The sequence below is a fragment of the Galeopterus variegatus genome, unplaced genomic scaffold, assembly GCF_000696425.1.
Source record: "Galeopterus variegatus unplaced genomic scaffold, G_variegatus-3.0.2 Scaffold864, whole genome shotgun sequence".
Taxonomy (NCBI): domain Eukaryota; kingdom Metazoa; phylum Chordata; class Mammalia; order Dermoptera; family Cynocephalidae; genus Galeopterus; species Galeopterus variegatus.
In genome coordinates, this window is record NW_007726975.1 from 319,829 (window position 1) to 341,221 (window position 21,393).

The 21,393-nt window shown below is 36.5% G+C and overlaps 1 protein-coding gene across 1 annotated transcript in view; it reads left to right on the forward strand.

The window, feature by feature from the left end:
* The first annotated feature begins 3,871 nt into the window (after window positions 1-3,871).
* The window catches only part of GUCA1C (guanylate cyclase activator 1C), a 43,308-nt gene continuing 25,786 nt past the window's right edge, over window positions 3,872-21,393 (forward strand). Inside the window, exon 1 of the mRNA XM_008573017.1 lies at window positions 3,872-4,140. Within this exon, the coding sequence (XP_008571239.1) occupies window positions 3,937-4,140 (204 nt within the window). The 5' untranslated portion in view covers window positions 3,872-3,936. The remainder of the gene's footprint in view (window positions 4,141-21,393) is intronic.

Below are 21,393 nucleotides of genomic sequence, written 5' to 3' on the forward strand. Positions count from 1 at the left end.
TTTCTGGAATTGTATAATTTTAATTCATGTACATGAACATAGTACAAAACTCAGGTTATGAGAAATGGAATACAGTGAAAAGTCTTCATACCATTCTTGTCTTTAGCTGATTAGCTACTCTTCTCAAGAGGAATGATTTTACCAGTTACTTTTAAAGTGACCTCAAAACAGTCATTATATATAAAACTATATAAATCATCATATAAATATGGATATGGATGTAATGGCATTCAAAAGATGCTGTTGCTTTGTTCCACTCAATGTACCTTCAAGATCATTCCATATCAGTATCAGAATATCTAATAATATATACGTACTGAAAGATAATGAGGTTTCTATGCACACAACAGTGAATATCCTTATAAATATGTTCATTTCACACATGTACAGTTATATCTGACAAGTAAATCTCAGAACTGCTGGGTCAAAGGTATGTGCATTTTATTATTGATAGATATTGCCTAATAGCACTACATAAAAATTTTAATGTACGATCCACTTTTCCAGCATTTGTTTGGATGCCTGTTTCCTCACATCTTCACCTACCCAGTGAATTATCAAACTTTCTTATCTTGTTGATCAAATAGGTGAAAAATGGTATGTCCTTGTAGTTTTAACATACATTTCTTATGTTTTGAGTTTAATTGAGCATCTTTTCATATGAGGTTCAAGGAAAAATTCATATTCTCTTTTAATTCTATTTTTCCATAAATTTTTTGAAGTACCCTTGTATGTTTAAAAGTCATTTGAATTTTTAAATTTGGCCTTTGTCCATTTTTCTATCTAATGGTATGTATTTTTCCTACTGATTTGTAGCAACTATTTTCTCATTAGAGGAATTATCTTTTTTTAATAATATGTATTACAAATATTTTCTTATAATTTCTTTAATGTTTTTATGGTGTTTTAAGTCACATGGGATTTTTTAAAGATTTTGGTTTAATTTCCTTTTGTTTATGGCTCCTGTAGTCATATTTAGAGAGGACTTTTTCATGCTAAAATTATAAAACAATTTTATTTTGTTTTCTTATACTGAGGTTAATAATTATTTTGTTAAACCTTTGATTCATTTAGAATTTATTTTGGCATAAGAAGTAAGTTAGAAATCCAGCCTCATGTGTGTGTGTGTGCGCGCACAGGTATGTGTATTTCCAGATGGCCACAGCATTTTCCCAGAATTATTAATTAAATAATCAATTTATTCCCCACTGATCTGCAATGCCACTTTTATTGCACATTAGATTTGCATTTATATTTGAGCCTGGTTCTAAAAAACAAACCAAAAAAACCTTCTTTTTTTTTTCCATCTAGTGTTCCATCTTTTCTCATACTGGACCCATGTTGTTTTGGTAGGTGTATTAGTCCCTTTCCATTGCTTATAACAAAATACTTGGAACTGGGAAATTTATAAAGACCATTAAATTTATTGCTTACAGTTTCTGAGGCTGGGAAGTCCAAAGTCCGTCTGGTGGTGGCGACAGTGACCCAGGCATCTCACATTGCAAGATGATGGAAGCAGAGAGAGCAGAGAGAGAGAGACAGACAGACTCTCCTTTTCTTTTAAATCCCTCCAAACCACGCCCCTGACCACCTTTTTTAATCCATTCACTACTGAATGGTCCTACAATCCAGTCACCTCTTTTAGGCTCCACCCTTCAGTTACCATAATAGGATTTCCCACCCTCTTACCAGTCACCGTGGGGGCTAAGTTTCTAATACATAAAACTTGGGGGGCACAATTTAAGCTTTGATGAGTTCTGAGGGGACGTAATTCAATCAACTACAGTAGGGCTAGTTAATAATTTTATTTTTTAGAATTTTCCTGTGTATCCTTGCATGCTTAATTTTCATTCAAAATTAGAATTAGCTTTTTTAGTCACAGCCATCTCTGAAATTTTATTTGTATTTTCCTGGGTTTGTGGTGATAGTATACATTAATGTAAAGAGAATTGACATATTTTTGGTGTCAAGTCCTTCTATCCAAGACCAAGATATGCCTTTCTTTACATTCTAGTCTTCATTGGTGCCCTAAGTACCATTTTAAAACTTTCTTCAAATACATCTTGCACATTTCCAGTTATACTTACTGTAATTACTTAAATTTATTCTTTGGCCTGTTATAAATGGAGGCTTTTCCCCATTATTTTATGACTGGTTAATGTTTTATACAGCGAGACTCCTGATTTCTGGATATCAGTATTGTATTCAATATAAGATTTCCCATACTAAAAATAGTTTTGAAGTTTTTCTCTACATCAGCAAGTATCATTTGCAGATTTTTTTTAAAGCCTAATTTTTATGAAGAAACTCAGTTTCTGGATCTCAGGTCCTTGTATTCTTCATCTAGCCAAAGTTTTCCTTCCCCTTGAAAACTTTTATTGCCTTCCTCTACCATTATCAGTATCCATTTCTTTTGATCCAAAAATTGGTAATTAATAAATGTTAATGGTGACAAGAAGTCAACACCTCTGAGGATGCTTCTGGCAGACATTTAGAAAGAATCTGGAGAGAGTCTTCTCCACAGAGTGGTTTTTGAAGATTCCGACAGGATATTCCTCCTATTCCTAGTGAATAATCCCCAGGGCTGAGTCTTCACTATCTCATCCTCGTTCTTTTTAATCCGCATGAGAAATCTTAGCCACACGAGTGGTTTTGAGTAATACTTCCCGAATGGATGTGTTCCAAATTCCTATGACCTTATTGAACACCTGGTATTTAACTGTAATTATGAAATAGAAATATCTTATTGAAAGTTGACATTGATATGTTTGAAGCAAAATTAATCATTTTCACCCTAACCATTCCACTTTCTGTGAAGACAGCTCACTTAGGTCCCAGTGGCTCCAGTTCTTGGGGAACCTGGGAATTTAAACAGGTAATTGGTCAGGACTGAGGAATAGGGAGTGAGGCAGGGACCAGACATATGAACTGAGCCAAAATGGGAACTGGAGAAAGAACCGAACGAGGTTAGGAGAGGAGAATTAGAATTTAGGAATAACAGAATTAAATTATTTCCACCTAGTGTCATCCGGTCTTAAGTGTGGTTGGTAGATAGATGGCTTGAGGACTACACAAAGCAATTCGTTCCCATTACTGTACCACGGATACAGTCCTTAAGTTCATTGACTCATTTCTCAACTGGGACTTGGTTAGGACAAGATTCACTCAAGAACTAGAATAAGATAAGTTAGCAAGCCAAGGATATGTATAGATATAGACTTGAGAGACAGAAAAGATGGGAGCAGAACAATGCCAGAAGACACAGTCCAATATTTCCCTTTATCTTCAGATCACACTACTGACTACTGCATCTACAACTCTTCTTACTGCTAATATCTGATCATCTCTACTTGTTTTCCTCTCTTCTACGTAGACTTCCTTTTAATTTAGCAATACTCCTAATGTGTAATTTTTCCATGTAAAAAGCTTCTTCATCTAAATTTATCTTTACAATATTCAGGTATGAGAAGGCAGATAACTGTTTTACAGATGGGGAAACTGAGACTTGAAAATCTAAATAATGTTTTGGTATAGTTAGTAAGTGGTGGAATAAAGCCTAAAACCCAGACTTCCTGATTGCAAATCAAAGTTGCTTCCATTAGACCCCCTGTACCACTCAATAATGTAGGCATAATTCATGGCTAAAAATATGGCAGAATTACACTGTCTAAAATATTGCCTTTTTCCTTCACAGAAAGCTCTGGATGGCTGTAAGCACAATACCATTAGTTAGTTGTAAGTGACCTTGTTTTTAAAACTGTGCAGATGAGTTAATCTCGCTGGCTTTCTATTCTTATTTAGCCTGTAGCTGTAAGAGGTTTAGAGTAGCTTTCCAAGGACATATGTTGGCTTGAAGTTTTAGCATAGAGTGAGGGACTAAATCCAAAGAGAATTTACAAGAAAACAACCTAAGAAAAATCTGTAGACTGAGTCACGATGGGGAATAACAAATCTATGGCTGGTGGCCAGACAGCAATTCATACACAAGAGACCTACGTGTGGTACAGAACATTCATGACGGAATATCCATCCGGCCTGCAAACACTACATGAATTTAAGACACTTTTGGGTCTGCAAGGTCTGAATCAAATGGCCAATCAGCAAGTTGATCAAGTTTATAATACCTTTGATATGAACAAGGTAAGACATTTTACTTGGTATGAAAATGCTATGGTTTTCATTCCCCCCTCCATTTTTTTTTTCCCTATAAAATAGCTTTAGGTAAAATGTGTGCATCCCACTGCACGGAGAGGTCTTCAGACAACCCACAGCTTGTAGGTGAATCATTAAATACATTTAGCACTGATGGCATGAAAATAATTGGGAACTAGACTCTCCACCCTTGGAAATGTTCTGCATGTAGGGAGTTATTTTAAAACCAAATTAAATCTCGGCATGGAATTCTAATGTTATCGTATAAATAAATCTAATAAGTGCAGATTGCTTTACAAAGACTGTTTTCAAAGTATTTAATGGATTGGTGACATTTTATAAAAAAACAATTACAGGAATCTGTTTTTAAAAGTATGATTGCATCTAGATTGGCAGATAAAATCAATACAAATTAGCCAACATTTCTCTTCTCAAATCAAAAGTTAGAATGCTTCATAATACTTTTCTTTTCATATCTAACCAATTTAGTTTGGGAAAAATTAAAACAATTTATGGTTTTACATTCAAATAAATTTTAGTTTCTAAAGACTGTTACTCAACTGTTGTCTTGAATTTACTCATTCTCAAGGAAATGCAGTGCAATTAATTTCATTTCTTGAAAAAAATACAAAGATGAGAAGAGAAAAAATATGGAATAGAAACTTTAAGACAAAAAAAAAACCTGAAATACTAGGGTAAAGTTCTGCCTGCTTTTCCTTGTGTGTTTCTGTCATTTTACCTGTAGACTTGTATATTTCAAAATGTGCAGATGCCAACTAGAATAAAAGGGAAGGGGGAAATACTACTAATGGAAAAACAGACAATTTTAGAAGACTGTGCAAATGAATAATAGAAGGGAAAGAAGGAAAAATTAATCAAATAAAATTAAAAACAACTGGCTGTCCATTAGGACATGGAATTTAACGTAATCCTTTGGGCCCTTTTCCAAAGCCAAAAAACGGGTGACTTTAAAGGAGATAGCAGCCAGGAACTGGGGAAAAGTAAACCTGTGCAAAATTAACAGCTATGTTGTCCATTAGGACATGGAATTTAACGTAATCCTTTGGGCCCTTTTCCAAAGCCAAAAAACGGGTGATTTTAAAGGAGATAGCAGCCAGGAACTGGGGAAAAGTAAACCTGTGCAAAATTAACAGCTATGTCTTTTTAGGATATTATGGTCTTTTGTGCTGTGTTATCAAATATGAATTAATGTTTAGCATGACTGTGTTTTCCTCCTCTTAAATTGTGTTAGTGTAGATGCAAGCAAAAGGAGACCTGCCCCCAAGGAGCTTACAAATCATTGGGAAAATGAGAAAGATTCTGCTTTTGTTCTTAACCCTGAACTATGGTCCAGATACTGTACATGTTGCCATGTTGTTTCTATTCGCCTCTGCCTAAGAGGGTATTTCTCATCTCTCAATCTATTTCCACACCTGTCATCCCTGTCACTCTGTGTGGCTGCTGCTGTCCCACTGTCTGCTGCAAGCAGCCCAATCTCAGGATGGAAGGCGGTTGCTCTAGACAGCTGCTTCTCAGGCCCTGGCAGTACTCCTGAGAGGTTAGAAGAGCTATTATCAAGTTCTTTAGTTAGCTGTTCTCCCAAGGTGTTGCTGTCATATCTCATGCCAGAGATTTTTTTGTTAGCCCAGCATTTGTGAATGCACTGTGCGTGTCAGTGGTTCACTTGCAAGAACAGGAACACGTGAACAGAAGGGCTAGGTGGAAACCAGGATCTGCTCTAGAAATGAAGCCTCCTATCAAGAAAGCAGGGGCAGACAGTGTCCAAACAGGCATCTTGGTGTGTGTGTGTGTGTCATTGGTGTGAGAGCCCTCTCAGTGTCTGTCACAAGAATGGCCAGACCCACCTCAGGAGCTTAATTTTAATGGCTTGGAAGTTCTGCTGGTATTCAGAATTTATCACTGAGATTTTATGTTTGCTTGGGAAGCAAGAGAGCTTGAGCAGTGATGACAAATGCCACAAAAGGTGTGGGGATCTCAACATAAAATCACATCATAAAATGAAAGGAGTGAGGATTGTTTACTATCAAGTGATTCTAAGAAATGCTATGCAATCATGCACAGGAAAACAAAAAAACTCATATATGTAGTTACATAAATCATACAACCATCAGCTGTCCAGAATCCTCAAGAATTTACTATTTCTATGGAGCTTCTCAGCAGTTTTCTTTTTTTTTTTTGAGTTCACTTTTTAAAAATTATTTTTTCTTTTTCTTTTCCTTTTTAAAATAAATTTTATTGTGTATGTTGAAAATATACACCGTGATGTTCTAAAATATGTATAGATAGTAAAAAGGTTATTATATAGTGAAGCAAATTAACATATTCATCATCTCACAGTTACCCATTTTTGTGTGTGTGTATGGCAAGAGCAGCCAAACTCTATTTATTTAGCATGAATCCCATATGCAGTACAATTTTATCAACTATAGACCTCATGCTGTACATTACATCCCTAGATGTGGTCATCTTACATATCTGCTGCTTTGTATCCTCTGACCTACATCTTCTGATTCTCCCCACCTCCCCAACTGTTTTGTTCTCTATCTCTGTATATTTTATTTTATTTTATTTTACATTTCACATATAAGTGAGATCAAGCAATATTTTTTTCTTTTTATTTTAAGTATTCTTGATGGAAATTGTTCTAAAACAAATTTCATATTTTCCTGCCTCCTCAAAGTGTGGTAAAACATTTTCTTGATATATCAGAGTCATTGTTATGAACATCAGCTGTTACATTTTATGTAATAATATGAGGAACCTGTGCCCTATTGAAGTTTTTGGAGCTAAGTTTCCTAATGTTAGAAAGCCTGAAAATTTGTGCTTTTGTCATTCAGTTTATTTTTTTATTATTTTTTCTGTTCCTTTTCCTGCTTAAAACTTACATTTTACAGCTTTCTGATTGTTATAATATTAAAAAGCTTTCAATCTCTTTTCAAGGTCCCATTTCTACCTTGGCTTTGGCTTGGTCTCAAGCTAACCAAGCCTATTAGAATAGTGCTTAAAGTTAAAGTAAATATATTCTGAAGTTTAAAGTATAAAATTTATAACAATTCCTTTGACTAATCACACAACATCGTGGGCTTCTCTTTTGCACTCAGTAATGATAGTTAATGCTTTCTGAGTGTCAAGGATATGGAGAAAAAGGAACCTTTGTACACTGTTGGTGGGAATGTAACTTAGTTGCAGCCATTATGGAAAACAATATGGAGGTTCCTCAAAAAATTAAAAATAGGACTACCATATAATCCAACAATTCCTCTTCTGGGTATGTATCCAAAGGAAATAAAATTTGTATCTCAAAGAGATATCAGCACTCCATGTTTGTTGCAGCATTATTCACAACAGCCATGATATGGAATCAACATAAGTGTCCATCGGCAGATGAATGGATTAAGAAACTGTGGTATTTCATTCTATGAAATATAACAATTCTGAAGCAAATATAGAAAAATGTTAAAATACACTATATGTGGGCTGTAAAAATATGTTTATTATCTTTTTTACATTTTTTTCTTTTTAAAAAAATTTTATCATGGGGAATGTAATTGACCAGTGCCCCATATAATTTGCACTGAAATCCGAAACTGTACTGTGCTGAGTCCATACTGCCTGGGCTTAGACTACCACCAGGGAGTGAGTGCAGCAGAAAAACTAAGGCCAACCCATTCCTAACCAGCAGGGGACTCCTGTCTGCAGGATTTGGCTCAAGGATTTCTTGGTGACTTTGCTCTACCTTAGGTTGTAGGAGTGTCTAAGGCACTGCTGCCCAACCTTCCTGCCCTCTCATCTTCATCTGGGTCAGGTTAGCATCCTCGTCTAACAGCCAGGTCGACATTCTCTGACTCCCTTCCTATTTCCTTCCACACAAGCATTTTTTCAAGTGAAATCCTTAAATTGGGATTAATATGTCTAATATCCTATTTAAGAGACTCACAGAAAAAGAGGCCAGAGAAAATATAAGATTATAACAAAAGAAACCAGAAAGAATTTCCAGACCTATCAGACACATGTTTCACAATGGCCAACGCAAGGAATAGAAAGAGAGCAAATTACAGCATATGTTGAAAAATTTTATAGCAACAGTGATAAGGAGCCAATCCTAAAGTCTTCAAGAAAGAGGGGAAAAAAACCCCAAAGAAATGGAAAGCAAAATAGCATTGAGCTTAACACTGACACCAGAAGCTAGAAGTAAGTGAAGAACTGCCTCTAAAACTCTGAGGGGAAATTACCAAGCCAAATCAAACATGAGAGAATAAAGACATGCAAAGACTAAACAATTTACTTCACACTTCTTTTTTCTTAGGAAGCTACTGGAGTAGGTGATGCAGCAAAATAAGTAAATACGCCAAGAGGGAGAGAGGAATCCAACATAGGAAAACAGATAAGGGCAGTCCAAGGATCATGAAGAAGGAAAGTCCAGATCAACAGTTATATGCTTTTAGAAAGCCCAGTGAACTACTAACCCAAATTGGAAAAAAGAAGAGGGACTCTGGGAGGAAGAGGGGGCAAAAAAATGACATGATGAATTAGCTACTATGTTTGAGAATTTCAAAACCAATATTTATTTAATTGGTATTTAACCAATCTGATGTGCATTTGAAAGGAAAACTACCACAATTTAAAATGAAGCAACTTTAGAATTTTTTATTATGAAAATTTTACACATACAAAAGTAGAGGGAATAATGAAATTTCATATACCCGTGACCCATCTTCAACGGTTATCAAAATTTTGCATTTTTTTTTCATTTGTCTCCCTTCCACATTGGTAGTTTCTGGATTTTTTTTTTTTTACACTTTATCAATTATATTTCCAAGAATTTACCACTTATATCTGTCACACATATACAGGAATATTCCTGGAGACATGACTTGTTAAAATGAAACAAACAAGCAAATTAGTTAACAAAACTTGGGAACAACTTGAGCGCTCATTTTCAGGAGAATGAATAAAGCAATTGTGGTATATTTGTGGAATGAATACTGGAGAGCTCTAAAAATGGATGAATTCGAGTGATATATATCAGTATGGAAAATCTTGGAAATACGATGTTGAACAAAGAATAGAAGTTGCAGAAGGATCTATACATTGTTTAATGAATACTAACAAATGATGTTAATAGTATACAAATATAGACTTGAAGATAGAACACTAACCTTACAAGACACTAACCTGGAAAATTAGGAAGAATCATCAGATTAAAGTTGTAATAGACATGGGTTACAAATGTATTTGTAATGTTTTCATTCTATGAAATATAACAATTCTGAAGCAAATATAGAAAAATGTTAAAATACACTATATGTGGGCTGTAAAAATATGTTTATTATCTTTTTTACATTTTTTTCTTTTTAAAAAAATTTTATCATTACACAATGTAAACATTTTCTGTGGCTCTTTACCAATTTCTCCCTAATCTCTCTTCCCCCTACTCATTTCCCACTTCTGGTAGCCTCAGTTCCTTTCTCTCCTTTTGAAAGTTCAAGGAATTATTTGATTGATGTATCTATTGTTCCTTCTTTTTTTTTTTTTTTTTTTTTTTTCAGCTCCCACTTATGAATGAAGACATGTGGTATTTCTCTTTCTATACCTGGCTTATTTACCTTAACATATTTTTCTCTAAGTTCATCCATGTTGCTGTGAACAGCAGAATTTCATTCCTTTTTTGTGGCTGACTAGTATTCCATTGTGTATATGTACCACATTTTTCTTATCCACTTGATGGAGTTTGGATGTGTTGTCCTCTCCAAAACTCATGTGGAAATTTGACCTCCAATGTGGCAGTGTTGGAAACTGATTGAGTCATGGGGGCAGATCCCTCATGAATGGATTAATGCTCTCCCTGGGGGAGAGGGGTGAAATGAGTGAGTTCTCTTGCTCTATTAGTTCCCGCGAGAGCTCGTTGCTTAAAAAGACCCTGGCACCTTCTCTTTCTCTCTTGCTTCCTCTCACCATGTGATCTGCTTGTACCCACTGGCTGCCTGTCACTTTCTGCCATGAGTAGAAGCAGCCTGAGGCCCATGCCAGATGCAGCTGTCCCAGAATCATAAGCCAAATAAACCTCTTTTCCTTATAAATTACCCAGTCTCAGGTATTTCTGTTATAGCAACACAAATGGACTAAAACACCACTCATCTGTAAATGGACATTTGTATTGGTTCCAACTCTTAGCTATTGTAAACAGAGCTGCAATAAACATGGGAGTGCAGGTATCCCTTCAACATGATGATTTCCATTCCTTTGGGTACATATGCAGAAGAGGGCCTGCTGGATCATATGGTAGTTCTGTCTGTAATTGAGGAACTTGCATATCATTTTCCATAATAGCTGTACTAATTTACAGTCCCACCAACAGTGTGTAAAGATTCCCTTTTCTCCACATCCTCACCGGTATTTATTATTTTCAGTCTTTTTGATAATAGCCAGTTGTGGTTTTGATTTACATTTCCCCAATGATTAGAGATATTGAGCATTTTTTAATGTACCCGTTGGCCATTTGTATGTCTTCCTTTGAAAAATGTCTATTAAACTCCTTCTCCCAATTTTTAATTGGATTTTTTTTTTTTTTACTGTTTAGTTATTTGAGTTCCTTGCATATTCTGAAAGTTAATCCCTAATCAGGTGTATGGTTTGCAAATATTTTCTCCCATTCAGTAGGTTGTCTTTTTACTCTCTTGATTATTTCCTTTCTCAGCACCACTTATTGAAGAGGCAGTCCTTTCCCCAATATATACTCTTGTTGACCTTGTCAAATATCAGTTGGCTGTAGGTATGTGGGTTGATTTCTGAATTCTTGATTCTGTTGCATTGGTCTGAGGATCTGTTTTTATGCCAGTACTATGCTTTTTTGGTTACTGTATCTTTGTAGTATAATTTGAAGTGAGGTAGTGTAATGCCTCTGGCTTTATTTGTTTTTTTTTTGCTCAGGATTGCTTTGGCTATTTGGGTTCTTTTTTTGTTCCAAATGAATGTTAGGATTGTTTTCTTCTATTTCTGAGAAGAATGTCATTGGCATTTTGATGGGGATTGCATTGAATCTGTAGATTGTTTTGAGTAGTATGAACATTTTCACAAAGTTAATTCTTCCATTCCAAGAGTATGTAATATCTTTCCAACTTTTTGTGTCCTCTTTAATTTCTTTCAGCAGTGTTTTGTAGTTCTCATTGTACAGATCTTTCACCTCCTTCATTAAATTGATTCGTAGGTATTTTATTTTATTTTATTTTTGTCAACTATTATAAATGGGCTTGCTTTCTTGATTTCTTCTTCTGCTAGTCCATTATTAGAGTATAAAAAAGCTACTGATTTTTGTGTGTTGATTTTGTATCCTGCAACTCTACTGGAATCATTTATCACTACTAAGAGGCTTTTGGTAGAATATATATATATATATATATGTATGTATGTATATATATATAATCATGTCATCTGCAAACAGGGACAGTTTGACTTCGTCTTTTCCAGTCTGGATGCCCTTTATTTCTTTCTCTTGACTGATTGCTCTGGCTAGTACTTCCAATAATACATCAAATAGGAGTGGTGAGAGTGGGCATCCTTATCTTGTTCCCATTCTTAAGAGAAAAGCCTTCAGCTTTTCCCCCTTTCAGGATGATATTGACAGTTAGTTTTTTGTATATGGCTTTTATTGTTTTGAGATGCTTTCCTTCTATACTTAATTTAGTGAGAGTCTTTATCATAAGTCTCAAATACTTTTTCTGTGTCTGTTGAGATAATCATACAGTTTTTGTCCTTGATTTTGTCGATGTGGTGTATCACGTTTATTGACTTGATATGTTGAACCATCCTTGCATCCCTAGAATGAATCTCCCTTGATCATGGTGCATAGTTTTTTTGATGTGTTTCTGTATTCAGATTGCTAACATTTTGTGGCAGGTTTTTGTGTCTATGTTCATCTTTTTTTGGTTGTATCTTTGTCTGATTTTGGTATCAGGGTGATGCTGGCTTCATAGAATGAGTTTGGGAGAGTGGTCTCTGAATCTACATTTTTGGAATAGTTTGAAGAGAATTGGTGTTAATTCCACTTCAAAAGTCTGATAGAATTCAGCAGTAAAGCCATCCAGTCCTGGGATTTTCTTTGTTGGGAGACTGCTGATTACTGTTTCATCTCATTGCTTGCTATTGTTCTGTTCAGATTTTCTATTTCTTCCTGGTTCAGTCTTGATAGTTTTTATGTGTCCAAAAATTTATCCATTCCTCCAGGTTTTCAAATTTGTTGGCATGTAGTTTTTTATAATAGTTTGTAATGATTCTTTGTATTTCTACAGTATATTGTCTCTTTTTTTATTTCTAATTTTTGTTATTTGGCTGTTCTCGCTACTTTTTTGTTAGTTAGCCTAGCAAATGGCTTGTCTGTTTTATTTACCTTCTTACAAAACCAACTTTTTGTTTCATTGTTTTTTGTATTGTTGTTTGTATCTCTATTTCATTTAGTTCTTCTCAAATCTTAATTATTTATTTCTGTCTACTAATTTTGGAATTGGATCATACTTGTTTTTCTATTTCTTTGAGGTGTAGCATTAGGTTATTATTATTATTATTTTTTTTTTTTTTTTGCAGTCTTTCTGTATTTTTGATGGAGTGTTCAATGCAATAAATTTCCTTCATAGTACTGTTTTTGCAGTGTCCGACAGGTTTTGGTATGATGTATCTTTGTTTTTGTTACTTTCAAGAAATTTTTTTATTTCCTTTTTAATTTCTTCTTGGACCCATGGGTCCTTCAGGAGCATGTTGTTTAATTTCCACATATTTGTATAGTTTCCTGAGTTTTACTTGATATTGCTTTTAATATGCTGGGGTCTGAAAATCATATTTGAAATGATTTCATTCTTTTTTTTAATTTGTTGAGACTTGATTTGTGACTTAACATATGGTCTATCATGGAGAATGTTTCATGTGCTGATGAGAAGAATATATATTATGTAGTTGTTGGGTGAAATGTTCTGTAGATATCTGCCAGATCTAATTGGTCTAAAGTATAGTTTAAATCTTTTGTTTCTCTGTTGATTTGTTGCCTAGATTATCTGTACAGTACTTAGAGAGGGGTGTTTGGGTCCCCTACTATTATTATATTAGGGTCTATCTCTTTTATTAGACCTAATAGTCTTTGCTTTATGTATCTGGGTGTTACAGTGTTGGGTACATATATATTTATGATTGTTTTCTCTTCTTGCTGGATAGATCCCTTTATCATTATATAGTGGCCTTCTTTGTCCCTTTTTAAGGTTTTCAGTTTAAAGTCTATTTCCTCTGGTACAAGAATAATTACTCCTGCTGGTTTTTGGTTTCCATTTGCATGGTATATCTTTTTCCATCCTTCATTGTTAGTCTGTGTGTGATTTTATAGGAGAGGTGAATCTCTTGAAGATAGCATGTAGTTGGGTCTGTCTTTTTAATCCAATCAGTCAGTCTGTGTCTTTTGAGTGGGGAGTTTAATCCATTCACAATTAAGGTTGTTATTGACAGGTATTATCTTACTCCTGACATTTTATTGATTTTTGTTTGGATGTTTTAAATATCTTTTGTTCCTTTCTTCCCCTTTTATTGCTTGTCTTTGATGTGTGTTGGTTTTTTGAGGTGATGAATTTAGTCTCTGTCTTTCTTGTTTGCATTTTTGTTCTGCCAGTGGGTTTTGCTCTTCTGTGTTCAGATTCCAGATGCAGGTCTGCCTTGAGGATTTCTTGCAAGGCTAGTTGTGTTGTGGTGGGCTCCCACAGTTTTTGTTTGTCTGGAAAATACACTATTCCTCCCTCATTTCTGAAGGATAGCCTTGCTAGGTATAGTATTCTAGGCTGGAAGTTTCTTTCTTTTAGTGTTTTGAATATATCATCCCATTTTCTTCTCACTTGTAGAGTTTCAGTTGAGAAGTCTGCTGTAAGTCTGATGGGGGCTCCCTAGTAGGTGATTTGACACTTTTCTCTTGCTGCTTTTTAGATTCTCTCTTTGTCTTTGAGCTTTGCCAGTTTGACTATGATGTGTCTCAGAGAGAATCTTTTTTGAACTGAATGCCTCCTGGATCTGAAGGTCCATGTCTCTCCTTACACTAGGGAAGTTTTCTGTTATTATTTCATTGAATAGGTTTTCAATGCCTTTTCCTTCCTACTCCCCTTCTGGAGCATGCATAATTCAAAAATTTGTGTACCTAAGGTTGTTTGCTATCTCTCTTAGATTTTCCAATTTTTTTTTTTTTTTTTTTTTTTTTTTTTTTTTTTTTTTTTTTGACGAGCAAGTGGATCGCAACCCTCGGCATGGTGTGGTCTGCAGAGTGCTCAGCCAGTGAGCGCACCGGCCATCCCTGTATAGGATCCGAACCCATGGCCTCAGTGCTCCAAGCGCCACACTCTCCTGAGTGAGCCATGGGGCTGGCCCAAGATTTTCTTCATTTTTTAAAAAATTATTTTTCCTTTTTTTTTTTTGGTCTGCTTTTATTATTTTGAAAATACTGTCTTTGAGACCAGAGATTCTTTCTTCTGCTTGTTCTTACCTGCTGCTTAAGCTCTTGGTTGTGTTTCTTATTTTGTTGAATGAATCTTTAAGTTACATGAGTTCTGCTACATTTATTGTTAAGGTATTAATCTCTTTGTGAATTTCCTTCTTTAAATTCTGGACTTTTTTTTCTTGTTTCATTATGTCGTGTGAGTCTTCTCTTATTTTATTGAGTTTCCTTAAGATTGTTGCTTAGAATTCCTTTTCAGTCATTTTAGGGGTTTCCTGCTCTATAGGATCTGGTATTTGAGAATTACTGTATTCTTTTGGTGGTGTCATATTTTCTTGGATTTTCATACTTCCAGTATCTCTACATTGATGTTTGGTCATCTGGTAGAGCAGTTGCTTCTTCTATTACTCTGGGGTAGACTTTGAGCAGAGAGACTTCCTCCTCTTTTTCTGATCTCTGCTAGTGACTCTTCATATGTCAATGTTGTTGAATGGCTGGTGGGCCACCTGCAGAGTGGCTGTGACTGCTACTGTGGCAGCAGGCCACTTTTTCAGCTCCTGTGGCTGTGGCGCTAGCTGTAGTGGACTACCCATGTAGAATCTGTGTTTTTGGTATGCTCCTGCCTTCTGCCAGGCAGTGGGGGCTCCCACAGCTCCTGCCTAGGACCCCGTTTGTGCTCCTACCATCTTCTGATGTTTTAAAGAAAAAAATACTCCAACACTTCGTCATTTCTTCTGCAAATGCTTCATTATTCATCTGTACCAATAATGACATTTTAAAAACATAACTGCTATGCCTTTATTATACATAACAAAAGCAACAATAATTCCTTTTAAAATTTTTAATTGGCAAATAATTGTATATGTTTTAGGCATACAATGTTATGATACATATATATTTACCTTATAGAATGATTAAATCAAACTAACATATCCATCACTTCACATACTTATTTCTTTATGGTGAGAACATTTAAAATCTATTTATTTAGGCATTTTGATTTATATAATACATTATTATTAACTAATAGTTTCTAATATCATCTAATGTCCAGTCTGCAGGCAAATGTTATATATATTTACCTTATAGAATGATTAAATCAAACTAACATATCCATCACTTCACATACTTATTACTTTATGGTGAGAACATTTAAAATCTATTTATTTAGGCATTTTGATTTATACAATACATTATTATTAACTAATAGTTTCTAATATCATCTAATGTCCAGTCTGCAGGCAAATGTTCCTGATTGTCTCAAGCATAGATCCTTTATTTGAGCTAGGATCCAAATAAAATCCACATGTTACAGTTCTGATTGTGACTCTTAAGTCGCTCTTTTTTTTTCTCCTATAATAAGTTTTCTAGTTACCTCCTTCCCCCTTTACAGGAGCTGCACTATTCTCACCTAAGAAACCACAGGCTTCACCTGGAGATTTGTTTTTTCCTTTGGCTAGTACAGCAATCGAAATCTGGACCTTGGTGTTATCAGCACTATGCTGTAATCAACTGAGCTAAGCAGACAACCCCTTCACCTGGATGTTGATGCTAAATGCTCTGTTCCCTGGAAACTACTTGATGTTCTAGGGATGTGCCTGCACTTTGGGCCCTACTTCTAGTGAGAGCACAAGGTGGATCTTCTTTCTGCTCTGCTGAAGTCAAGGCAGAGGCTGACAATGAAGCACCTGTCACAGCTCCTTTTCCTGTGCTCTTTGCACTCCAGCCACACTGCCTTCTTTCTGAGCTTCAGTTTGCTCTTCCTCATGTCTCCTTTCTCTTTGTAAGAGAAAGAAGTGCATTAATTCATCCTTGTGAAACAACAGTGCAGAAACATGAAGAATGAAATGATTAATCATACCCTTCAAATTCCATGTTTCCCAAGAACAGGCAGCTAGGATGGTGGCATACAGTATATGGTGAACAAATATTTACCGAGTGATTTAAATAAAATAAAAGGGGAGTAACAACTCACTTTTATATATACACTTTTCCCCTTTCCATTTCTCTCTTCTTCCCTCCTTTTTTTCTTCCACATTTATACCAAGGAGGGCCACTGTGTCTTCCAAATTGTAACTTAGTGCCTAATTGGAGTCTTTATCTCAAGGGATATTAAACATCCTTTTTTACTTATGTAGATAGTAAGGATTTCAGCTCACATACTCAGACATTCAAGAAATGTAACTTTAATTTTCTTTAACGAAGTTAATTTATATTTTGAGTCCTCAGTTTACCAGGGAGTCTCTCCCTCTGAATTCTAAGGTTTCATGTAAACCCCAAGTGTGCATCTAAACCTCAAAATATTAACAGGAGCCGAGAGAACATTTATCCCCACTGGTATTTGCTGAGACAGCATCTCTCTTCATCTCCTGATTCATGCAGAGAGCTGTTGTCTTTGCACAGGCAGGCCTCTTGGGTCAGATTCTCTCAGCTTTTGATACTGCTGGACATGGTAGCCTCTTTGGCTGGCTCGGGCTTGTCTGGCCAGATACTCCTTGACAGAGTTTGGATGTTATTGTCACCCTAAAACTCATGTGGAAATCTGATCAATCATGTGGAAAAAACTCACATGGAAACCTGATCACATGATCAATCGTAGAAATCTGATCAATTTTATCAGTGTGGCAGTGCTGGGAGCTATTTGGGTCATGGGGGTGGATCTCATGAATGGATTAATGCTCTCATTAGGGGGTGAGGATAGTGAGTGAGTAGAAGCAGCCTGAGCCCCATGCCAGATGCAGCTGTCCCAGAATAGTAAGCAAATAAACCTGTTCTTTATAAATTACCCAATCTCAGGTATTCTGTTATAGAAATAGAAAAATGGTCTAATATACTCCCTAACACCTTTTCTCCCAAGCTTTGCTAGGTGCAGGGGAACTTGGTGAGTTTCTCCCCAGGCAATGAATCACAGATGCTTCTGCTCTTACATCTGCCAAACTCACCTGGTGTTTCTGTCACCCACTCCTCAACCATTCTTGACACTCACAAGGCAGTGTCCTTGCCCCCCTCTGCCAATGACTGGCAACTCTGCCTTCCTTCCCTTATTCCACGTCTCTCCAGCCTATGAAATCTTTATCTAGTTTGGGCCAGGAGAAACTAGAGAAACTGCCTCTAACTGTGCATTCTTCCAAATCTTTTGTTTATGTCATAAATTTTATGCCCTGAATCCTAAATGGCTTAAGCTTTTGAAATCAAGAGCCAAGAATGAACTCTTGATTTCCACTTTTCTGCTACAATGACTTATCTCTCAGGCAATGATTGTCTTTATGAATGTAGGGGGAGCTGGGTGATAGGAGTGATTATCAGGAGCAAAGTTGCATCATCAACACATTATTATCCTGCTGCATTCACAAATATTTATTGAGCACCTGGATGCATGGTGGAAAGAAGGCACAAAGATGAATAAGAATTGGACCCTATCCTTAAATGAGTTTGCATTCTAGTTGAAAAGGTAGATACATACTCAAAAATGCAAAGGAAGTAAATAAAGAATCAAAGATTGAGAGAAGGCAAAATATTGTACTAATTCTCCAGTTTCAAGGTTCCCAATCAGTTCATGATATTAGAGGGCTGCTTTTAAATTATGCCTGGTAATGTGATTGATGGTCCAGCCTCTTCCTAGATAAGCTGGCCCAGCTGGAAGGGCTGGCCAGGGGAATTCTTCAATCTCATCCCAACAGAGTGGATAATTATAGCAAAATTACACTCAGATATTGAGGGTGCATGGGGCTGGGGATGGATGAGTAAGTAGAAGATATGATTTTCTATGTTTTCAGAGAGTTTACAATCTAGTTGAGGAGAAAAGTTATGTGGAGCTTAAATAACTGAAGAATATAACAAGGCAGTATAATATGACAGGCTGTAGCAGGACTGTGCTATCCAGGGTACATTTACTGGGATCAGAAGATGTAATAAAAACTAGGTGATGGACTTAGGAAAGGCTTTCTGGAGAAGCTGAGGCATTCTGGGATTTTGAAAGAAGTGAATAATTTGGATTATTACTAATAAAAGCTAACAATACTTCTGTGTCAGTTACTGTTTTAAGCTCCTTACATGAGTTATCTCATAGAAACCTCACAACAATATTATTAATAGGTACTATTTTTATCATTCCCATTTTATAGTGAGGATACTGAGGCACAGAGAGGTTAAAATACCTTGCCTAAAACTACACAGCAGGATTGGAATGCTGGCAGTCTGAGTCCAAGGGCTGCACCCTAAACTGTGCGGTGCTGCACCTTTAACAAAGCAGTCAAGAAGTGCAATGAAGAGAACAGATCGAGGAGGAGAGAGAAAGGTACACAGGTATATGGGGGCCTTGCCAAGGCAGAGGGTTGCTGCCAGAGCATAGCTGGTCTCCACACACACCTTTGTCTTCTGCTCTATATAGATAACCAGCCTATTGTCAGGACTAAGTTCCTCTTACATCATCGCTGAGAAAGGGGACACTCAGAGCAAGTGACTTGCCTGCAGTCTCAGAGCAGAAAGTCAGCCTTTGGTCCTTCAGGCTCCATCTTCTTGCTGCTGTAATAGGAGTGAAGGTAAATCAGTGGGCCTCATGCCCACACCTAGGCATCTGGGTTTTATCCAAATACAGTACCATCGTCGGCTCTTAAATTAGATCGAAACTCCTCTAAGAATAATCATTTGTCAGATGCAGAAAGGCTGGTATGAGGCTGTTTCTAATGGACATAAATGGGGTAATAGAATCCTGATTATTGGTGGCAGAAAGAATGTAAGAGGAAGTACGGTCTAAAAGAATGTCAAAAGTCTTTGCCTCTTGTAGGACTCCAAAGGTCTTACTGAGATAGGTAAATGGATTTTATGAATGTGTGGGTTTGGAACAGAAACCCATACATTCAGAGAAGTGGGGATGCAGAAAGGCTGGTATGAGGCTGTTTCTAATGGACATAAATGGGGTAATAGAATCCTGATTATTGGTGGCAGAAAGAATGGAAGAGGAAGTACGGTCTAAAAGAATGTCAAAAGTCTTTGCCTCTTGTAGGACTCCAAAGGTCTTACTGAGAAAGGTAAATGGATTTTATGAATGTGTGGGTTTGGAACAGAAACCCATACATTCAGAGAAGTGGAGTGATATTCAAAGCTAGAAGAACAGTTGTCAGCACCAGGATACATCTAAACACTGAGATAAAAGAAAGCAGCCAAAGCAAATTCTCAGGTGTTTATTTTATTTTATTTATCAATATACAATGTGGTTGATTTTTGTGTCCCTTTACCAAATCCTCCCTCCTCCCTCCCTCTCCCCCTTCCTGCCCATCAACATCATATCTGTTCACTTGTCTTAACAACTTCAAGGAATTGTGATTGTTGTGTCTTCTTCCCACCCTCAGGTGTTTATTTTAAATTAGCAGTCTCAGACAAATCCTGGGAATCAGAGTGAGGGAATGGTGAGTGAGTGAGTTCCTAGAACATGGGTGTTTAAGCTGTTACAGGAAGAGGGAAGATGCAGGCTATGATATTTGAGTAGTGACTGCTACATGGTATGTGGTAGTTGTTTACCTATAAATCTGTTCATAAGCTACATCTTAGTTTTAATGTACCAGAAGTCCTTGCTGTTTTGTTTTGTTTTTTTAAATGAGTCCTTTGGTGAATCTCTTTATAATGTGAATCATAGCACAAGAGGATAGGAGAGGCCACACCTTGGGAAGAATCAGGATTTCTGGGCTCCTGTCCCAGCACTGACCCTTATTTGTGTGTGTAATCTCGATCAGGGACATTAAACTCTCTGTGCCTCAAATTCTTTATTTTCAAAACTGGGACAAGACCTATTCTGCCTGCATTATCATTGAGCTTATGTAAAATAATGTATGTGAAAGAGCTTTGAAGAAATGTGCAATATAGTCAAAAAGGTATCGTATGTGTATCTAAGTCTGACCTTAGCCTCACAGGTTTGATAACAGTGCAGGTTAACAGTACTTCTTATCAAGTTTGAATATTTCCAAATGAAAGAGTGTTCATACAGGAGCAGGGGTTGCTTTCCTGCATTTCTTGTCTTTAATTTATCCTAGTGCCTTGGACATTCATTTGTGCTGTTTTGGGCAATATTTGCCCCTTGCAATGGTTTCCAGTCACGGAATTTCATTCTGTGACTGAGGACACATGCATGGGAGCCCCAGCTCTACTTGAAATTCAGGAGTGACCTTTGGTTATCTGCTTCCTTAGATTTTCCTTGTGTAGGAGCCTTTAAAAATTGGAGCAGGACACTTGGCTTTTAACTTGTGTCCCAATTGCTGCCATTCATTAACCCCCAGCTACCCTGCAACCTATCACTCTGTCAGTTTGTCTGGCCTACAAGGTGACCACAATTACTGCGGCTATCCATAAGACACATTTACTGGAAACAGATGACCATCTACTAGATTATAAACCATTAAATTGTAATCTCTTTAGGGTAAAGTCCAAAAGCTACTTATTTCAGAGCCACTAGCAAGGAAGCCCTCAAGAAACATTTGTTGGTGATAATAAAGTGCCTCATATTTATTTAGCATTTTATAATGTAAAAAGAATTTTCCTAACAATTATCAATATTTCGGCTGAGCTTCTCACAGAATTTCACCTGTTAACGACATTAACTTTACATTCTTACATACATTTAAATGTAAGCTGTCATACTTCACATACTTTAACAAGATCTGTTGACATTGCAGTTCTTAAATCTGGCTACATATTAGAAGAACCTGGGGGGCCGACCCCGTGGCTCACTCGGGAGAGTGTGGCGCTGGGAGCGCAGCGGTGCTCCCGCC